Below are 8,506 nucleotides of genomic sequence, written 5' to 3' on the forward strand. Positions count from 1 at the left end.
ACAACGCACGTGCACAGCAGTGTGACCCCCTCCAGGCATCAGGAGTCAGCTGGGTCCATCATGTGGTGGCCCTGGACTGGGCAGAGCGAACACGTGTCAGACCACAACCACACCGGGGAGCGCGTTCCCAGATCTGCTTGTCACCACCAGTTCTGGCCCATCAGCCCCATGTCTTCCTTACAAATCACTGCAGAATAAAAAAGCAAATTCATAGCACATAAATCAAGCTTAGAAAGGTTGCAAGTCCATTCTCTCTTGAACTCATGCAAGTGATGGAAAAAAAGTATTCAGAGCCAACAGCTGATTTTTAACAATTTATTCCACGGGTAAGTGAGTGGGAAGGAGGGCGATGCCTGGTCTCAGCAGGCCATTGCTGGTAGGATGAAAGCTCAGCTAGAAGTAGTTGACAACTCTTCTGATGGACTGGACGCTCCCGTTGCGTGCCTGCCATGCGTTGAAGCTGCTGAACTCACCCCGCTCCACCACGTACATACGGCCTCGGTAGTTGGGCTCCTCGTACAGCACCCACCTGAGCAGAAAGGGAGGGTTACTTGGGTCCCAACAGTGTGGGCACATGGGGTGGCCTCATGCCCATATTGAGTGGCTGCATTTAGGCACTGAAGTACTGCAAACTACTGGGGCCTGGCGATCCCTCTGCAGTTCCGCTCCTATCCTGCGCACAGAAATGTCCCCGGTTGAGTTAACTGCTAGTGGTTCTCCCCGTTTCCATTGTAGCCTGGCAATTATCCACAGCCAGATTGGGCCTTGCCTTTAGAAGAAGTTGGTTTGGGTCACACCAGTAGTGAAGCCTGGGACCAGGGGCTCCCTGCTTCACATTGCTGTAGGAATGGATCCCTCTGAGCTTCACCATGTGCAACAGAAACAATTTAGTAGCATTTGATAGGGCTAAAGAAGGGCATGAGTCCCCTTAGCGCCTGGATGAATGCATTTTGGACTCTAAGGAGAAACATGCAATGCTTGAAATATGTTCTACCTCTTTGAACTGACCCCTTAGCTATGATAGGAACCATATTTAGTAATTTCTCTCTTTGCTAGTAATTCTCAATGGCCTCTCTTTGATGCTTTGCAACAGAGAGCAGGACTTGGCTCAGCTATCTTTATCTTTTTATCTCTACATTAACTACAACTTTCCCTTGGAATACAGTCAAATAGATACAACGCTCAATAACCTTGGTGACTGTGGTGTGCCCGACTTCTTCACCTGGCTTGGCTCTATTTCTTTAGCGTGTCTTTCTCCATTTGAAGATCTTCAAATCAGGAGCAATTCTGATGGTCAAGAGGGACAAATTTTGCTGCTCTTCTCTCCCTTCATGCCTTTAGTACACACTGTGCCATGATCTTAAGGTGGCCACAAGTGTCACCTCTTTCCTCTATTTAAATCTCCCATGTTTTTTAACCAAGTTTTGCTACTGCTTTAATCGTTTTACAGTCAGGTTTCCTCCCCATCATGGCTGAACTGCTCATCTCTGCCTTGTTCTTCTATTCCCAGCTTTTTTAAGGGTTTTATAAGGATCTCTGCTGCTTGTCCCATCTATTTGCTCAGCAATGACAACATAGCACAAATTTTATCTTCCAAATAATTTGTGTTCTGTGGTCTGTCTCTTGCCAGGAATTCAGCTGTGACATCTGGGTTGGGACCTACTGTATGTGGGATTTCCAGAGAGAAACTCCTTTAAGTACTGGATGGGTGAAAGGCTGCTGGGCCTCCAGGGTCAGACACCAGCTGGTGAACTCAGATCAGTCTGATCCAGAGTAAGAAACTGGAGTCCTAGGAAGAAAGTTGTTTATAAAACCAGCCACCCACGGGCACTACTTAAAAAAAAAAAGTAAAAGGTCAGGGTATTTAGTTGAGCTACCTTACAGATTCCTTGACGTGTTTGGATTTCTTTTCCATGTCTCTCAGAGGGCACGAGTGGGACTGTGGTGGGTTCCTTCTCCCACCTGCTGGTGCACTGATACAGCCGGCACACGCCTGCCTGGTGCCCCCCTCCACTCTGCTGCCTGTGCCTGCACAACCCTTTTCTGCAGCATCACTGCAGTGTGCTCAGCCAAGAGATTGGGATCCCCAGCGTTCCCTGCAAGCAAACAAGCTCATTCTTTGGCACTTTGTGCAGCCAGTTTATATCTGAACCAGAATTAGAAAGTCATCCTCAGCCTTCTCCTCTGAAGCTCACTTCGCAGCGCGTGCAGAAGTCTGCTCGTTGCTCATGTGAATGGAACGGCAGGTTGCCCCAAAGCCATGTTCCCCCCCATCACATATCCTGATGTGCACTCTCAGAGAGCATGCTCAGCTCTTCAGCTTAATTGAGAACAATTTATAAAATCATCCTCCTCTAGATACACCCCAGCCTTGTTCATAAGGCACGCATGGCTTGCTTCCTTTTCTGCCCCCTCCCTTTAGCTTATATGCACCTCTCCATATTTTTGGGCCTCTTTCTCCATCGGTTCACCATCCCTCCCTCAAGCACTCCTGAAAAGAGCTCCTGATCCCATTTTCTGTACCTTCCAATCACTCTCTCCTTCTGAGAATAACTAACATTATTGAAAATACTGCATGATGGTAGAACAGAGATGTTCACAGGGTGTTGCTGGCCCACCAGGACACGGTGGTTCTTCCAGCTCTCCTCTAGGGTATCTTCCAACAACTGCTGGACTCTGGGGGACAGTGCAGGGGGTAGAGCAGCCCCTCATGGTCACTGTCCTTCCCAAGACCTCTGCGTTTCTCTCCAGACACACGGTTGATGTGTCTGCACAGTCACGTGGAGGGAATGGGACAGGCCTTGGGGGTCGATGGAAGCAGACTGCATGACCTGGTGTCACGATAAGAACCCACTGGCTTGTCCCTCTGCTTAGGGAAAGGCTGCATAAAGAGGAATAAAAGGAATAGCGGAAAGATGGGAGTGAAGTGTATTGGCAGTGCAAGGTGATGAGTGAGGATTTGTATGGCTTACTTAGCTCTTCCTTTATTGCCTAAAATTTACGTTCTCTGAGACCATCAGTGAGGGAGGAAATCAAGTCAGTCAGGAGCCCAGAAAAAAAAAAAAAAGATGATCCTGTCCTCAAGCCCAGCATGGGAGAGCCAATCCAGGCACATCGCACGCAGCCCTCAAACATCTCGGTGCTGTGTTTCATTAGCACATAAACCCAGAGGACACGGGAATAAAACTCACATGGAACCAGAGCAAGCCCTGTAAGCCAACGCTGGCTGCTCGCACTGAACAAACTAGCAGGGCAGTGCTGCAGCTTCAGCCTGACTCAAGCGGGATGCTTCCAGCAGGGCTCCAGGTCGCTCATTCTCCAGGTAGGACTCAAGCAGTGCCATGAGCACCTACCGCCTCTGCTGAGAAATGGGTGATGTTTATTGAGCGGCAACGTTCGGGTACCTGTTCTGGTTGATATTTCACAGCCAGACTGCAGAACATCTACCAACCGCTCATAAATGCTTCCACAGAAGAAATGGTTGGCCTGGTTCCTTCAAGGATGTCACTGTACCTTACAAAAGCCCCTTTTGGGGTATTCTCTCCCGAATTGTAAAACAAATTCAGCTTTTTAAAGTTGTTATTTCCAAGTAACCATCTGTGGAGTGGTTGAGGCACAAAGGAGGACAAGAAGTGCATGTCTTCATCTAAAACCAGATGACACCATATGTGATACCGGAGCTGGCTCTGCCTGTGGGACGGGCAAAGCCGCTACCACGCGAACCACAACAGCTTCCGAGGAGGTGGTAACATCTCAAAACTGCTCCAAAATAGCAATCTCGTTTCCAGCATGGTTTTAACATCTTTATCGTCACACCTGGCTGTGTGGGGTAGCGGTTGCCAGCCCCAAAAGGGCAGCAGGGAAGGTGACGGACACCCTCAGCCCCACCACGCACCATGCCAAAGGCAGATGTTGCTCGCTATTCCCACATTTCCAGCTGATCCATCATCACTTCCCGCAGGCACAGCAACCCCCACAAGTGCAGGCAGCAGCTTTTTAACAGCACGTGACGCCATCCACGGATTTGTGAAGGAGAACCAAATATTTCTGTATCCAATGGCTGTCACGTTGTGGCAATTAACGGGGAAAATGGCAGAGCGAGACTTTGGCGGGCAGGGAGCTCGGTAGGACCCTGCTTTATGTCTGCTTTCAGCATGCACGGGATAAAACAGAGCGGCTTTCAGGCTGGAGATGTGCTGAAGACTGAAACTCCCCTCGTCGCCAGTGGGTCGAGGATGGGTCCTGAGAGGGCTTTGCTATAGCTGTAGCACCTCTGGGGTCACTTGGGCATACGGTCCATCTAAAGGAGAAACGCGGTGCCATAGGGTCCCTTTCTCCTCCCTGGTCTCACCTCTCTGCTGTGGTACCTCCTCCTTGCCTCCCTTCTCCTGCAGCCCAGGGCCAGCAGGACCCTCTGCACCATCCTGCCTTTTCATGGCCTTTACAGACCCTTCCAGGTGCTTCCAACAACCATCTCCCCAGGCTCAGAACGTAATGCTACAAAACTCAGTGGGTTTCCTCACCACGTTCCTCTCAGTATTTAATTTTTTTCTGTTTTTTTAATCGCTACTCAAAGCCTTTGAGAAGTCATGTAATGTTAACGTAAACAGTCTTAGGCTCCCATGCGAGGGAAAGCAAGCTTTGTGCCCCTTACATATTTTGCAGGGAGGGGGGAAAATCAATCTGAAATATTTAAGTGCTTGAAAGTTTCTGGGCAGCTTCCCAATTTCTCAAGCTCCAGGCTCTGCTACAGGGACACGTGTGGTAAATAATTGGCCCTAAAGCTCTTGCCAGAGTACTCACAGGCTCTCTCTTGGCTTTATAGTGTTGGTACTCAAATGCCTTTTGCTTCAAATCCTCAGCTCTAACGGAGTCCCCGGTGGGCTCCAGCCATTTCTTCCCATCAGGAGCTGGTAGCTCAGCTCCTTAGTTTTAATGAACCACCACTGCCTGATCATAAGCCTGGATTTTTTTGGAAGAGAGAGGTCTCGGTTGAATCAGAAAGGGTTCTGCAGGACACTCACTGTCAGGATGTCACAAGCTTGGATGGCAACAACATTTCTCCTATTCTGGGAAAAAATTGCTGTTGGACAGAAAGGGTCCAACACTCCATGCTGGGTGCAGGGGAGATGAGCAATACCCCGTCCACAACAGGCAGAGGGGAGCGTTTCTGCGCCCTCTCCTCTGCAGGGGCTCCCACTCCAGCCACCCTCTGCCTGGCTCTGGGAGGATTTTATGGTGTTCCCCTGCTCCCAGCTCACTTGAAGTGAAAATGCAATTGTCGGACAGAGGAAAGGGGAGATGGCCAGATAACAACCCATCTCACCACAAAAAGGAGGAAATGCATCGAGGAAATGCAAATTGCCATGTGACAGCAAGAAAAAGGCAAAGCTGCCATCCTGCCAAGGCTTTCAAGGAGCAGGGGCAGGAAGATGGGGCTGAGCATTAGTAATGCCTCTGCAAAACAGGTTCATGAGGCACCAAGGGTGACCAAAAACCCTCATTGGTGTGGCCATGCATCACTACCACAGTTGCCCCCATTTTCAGAAGCAGGATCTAATTTTAAGGTGAGACACCACTGCCTCATTTTTACTGTCCAAGAAGGAGGTCCCTGGTGTTGCAGCAAGCCTTGGGGAAGCCACTTGCAAAGCCAAAGCCCTGATCTGCGTCACCCGGAGCCATCTGGATATCCACGCTCCTCAAAAGCCTCTGCGCAGATTTTAGAGAGGTGTTTGGAAGTATGCACAGAGATGTTGAAAGAAAGACAGAAAAAGTTTTAGGCTTGTTTCATACATGCTAAAAAGGTGTCTCAGAGGTCTTATAGCTTGTGCTTAGCTGCCACCCTCCAAAAATCATGCCCTTTTGAAGCAGCTCTCAATGGGCAGGCACCAAAATTCACCTTTAAACCATAGGCTTAACTCACATTTTTAGGCTTTCTCCAAGTCCCCCCAGCATTGACAGGCTTTTCCACGATGGGGGGAGTCTCTGCAGCCACCTCGCTCCCCTGCGGTCCTGGGTACAAAGGGTGCGGGGCCGGGAGCACCGCAGTGGCTGCGTGCCAGGATACGTGCGGTTACTTACGCGCCGTCACCATACACTTTGAGGGCGTTGATGCAGGTCTTGTCCCAGCCTTGTCCCTGCAGGAAGGAGCAATCTTCCGTCAGCTCCAGACTGGGACCACTAAAATGGCTGCCTTCAAATATTTCGATCCTGTAATTCTCGCCGTGCTGGGGACAAAGGGATTTGAGTCAACCAAAAAAAAAAAAGAAGAATGCAGTAAATTATTTCCTCGGCTTTTATAAGACAAAGAGGAAGATGGAAGGGTGCTTTGGAAGGGGAATGTGAAAAGCAGTCCGGCACCACCAGGGCCAGCACGCACAAACTTGTGCCACCTCCCAGCACAGAAAGCAGCCAGAAAACCCTTGTCTTTGCACCCCACTGCACCTTCCTACAGCTGCCGTCCACGTGCAAACACATGGCTCGTGGGATGTGCTCAGGGACACGTAGCCCCTTGCCCATCTGCAGATCCCCCCGACTTGCCCACAAACCCTCCGTCCCAAATACAGCATCAGCAACAGCCCTGGCTCTCCATGCACTCACATCACACAGCAAAAAAAGATACATAGCCAGAGTGTACAAAAATGTCAAACTATTCCCCTAAATTAATTTATATTGCCTCCAGTTCCACGCACAGCTGCTGTTCCTGATGGGAGATTTTGTGCCTTTCTTTAAGGAAAAGAAAAGGAAACCCTCCCAGCATCATCATTGCTATGCGAGCCCTTGAGGGTGACACGACATAAATTCCTCTGGGGAGATTTCTGCAGCCCATGGCAGAGGTATGCAGGACAGAGCGAGCTGAAAGGATATTTTTAAGCTAAATTCAAAGAATACCTAAATGCATTTTTCAAATAAACAACATCAATGCACAAGAAGGCCGGGCTGTGATGCCAAACCCCACAGCAGGCGGCCGCCAGCAGCAGCCGAGCGGATACTGTGCCTGAGCAAACATTCCTCCGGGAATCTGCACTGCAGAAACGCCTTGAAGCACTCGCTGGCATCTCACAGGGAAAATCGTGGGCCAGGGAGGGAGGAGCACGTCCTCATGCTGGCCGGGCTCCAGGGACTGAGGCAGAGCATCCCTCCATGTACGGACCACAGGGGTGCTTTGGGAATGATGTTACAGACCCAAAACAAACCCATTGCTGTGCTGAAAAGCAGTGTCGGGGCCAACGAGAAACTCCACCAGCTCCAAGTGGGTTCATCATTGCCCCAGGGGCCAGGAGTGATAGGAGAGTCATCTGGAAAGACCTAACCCAGATTCATTTTTCATTGCTACTTTTTAATCTTCCTGATTACACCTTCCTCCCGGCGGTGCTTTTAAAAGCTTCGTAAAGGGAGGGCTATCTAATAAGGGGAAAAAAAATGGGTTTAGTTTAGGATTACTGGAGGCTTTTTGCAACAGCATAGAATTCAGCTAAAATTTGCTCAGAGGAGCCCAACTACCCCATGGGTCCATTTCGGGAATTCCTGGGGCTGCCCACTCCCCCTCCGGGCACATGGGGAGACCAGGCTGCTGTGGCTCAAACTTGCCTTGGGCAACGACCCTCCTTAATGCCCCTGTGAGCGTTTTGTAGCCGCTCACGTTAAAAAGGAAAAGCACATGGCACAGGCAGGACCTTGCCACCTCATCTGAAAAAACATGGGAAAAGCCCATCCCGTTAAAGCTGCCTGCGCTTTGTGCAGGAAGGCGATGTGAAGGCACAGGAAACCACGACTCGGCTTTGTGGCCTGTGCAGACCGCTCCAAGGGGTGACAAACCTTCCCTGGGAGACTATTTCCTTCTCAATGGGATGTATTCTTTCTAAAAAGTGCAGATTTTTATTAGACTTATTCACGGGGCTCATAAAAATAAAGCCCAACGACAGCCCTGTCCCACCGATGCTCCGGCCGGGACAGCAAAACGCCAGCAGCATCCACTCACCATCCCGATGGGCTGGCAGGAGCCCAGGTGGTCACTGCGGCCATTCCAGCGATAGAAATCGGGGTACTCGCCGTGCTCCAGGACATACTGCTGCCCTCGGAAGTCCGGGTGATCGAAGCAGACCCAAGCCCCACTCTGGACGCAGATGGAGTTGACCCGGTTGAGGAAACCTCGGTCCTGGAAGCTGCTGCAGCTGCCGCAGACCTCCAGCTTTCTGCCCGTGAAGCATTTGCCTTCATAGAAAGTGATCTGGGGGGAGGGAGGAGAACAGGCCCGCGGTGAGGAGCAGGGGCACGGCTGGACCCCCATTTCAAGCAGATTGGAACCACTTCCAGATGCATCATTTTAGGTTGGTTTGGTGTTTTTTGTGGTTATTTTTTTTTTGTTTGGTTGGTTTTTTTAAGCTGCTCTCCAGCAAGAGGAACACAGCCTCACTGGCATTTTTTCCTAAGAACCATATTTGTTTTTCTGGGAATGCAGCGCATCCCGCATTTACGACAGTTCTCGCCGCCTCGTACTCGCTCA

At 50.2% G+C, this 8,506-nt stretch overlaps 1 protein-coding gene across 1 annotated transcript in view; it reads right to left on the reverse strand.

Moving 5' to 3' along the window:
• Positions 1-393: 393 nt before the first annotated feature.
• Positions 394-8,506, reverse strand: part of CRYGN (crystallin gamma N) — an 8,355-nt gene continuing 242 nt past the window's right edge. Inside the window, exons 2-4 of the mRNA XM_009644079.1 lie at positions 7,982-8,230; positions 6,082-6,227; positions 394-529 (exon numbers count right to left, since the gene is read on the reverse strand). Coding sequence (XP_009642374.1) covers positions 394-529; positions 6,082-6,227; positions 7,982-8,230 — 531 coding nt within the window. The remainder of the gene's footprint in view (positions 530-6,081; positions 6,228-7,981; positions 8,231-8,506) is intronic.

The sequence above is a fragment of the Egretta garzetta genome, unplaced genomic scaffold (assembly GCF_000687185.1).
Source record: "Egretta garzetta isolate BGI_Z169 unplaced genomic scaffold, ASM68718v1 scaffold117, whole genome shotgun sequence".
NCBI classification, from domain to species: Eukaryota; Metazoa; Chordata; class Aves; order Pelecaniformes; family Ardeidae; genus Egretta; species Egretta garzetta.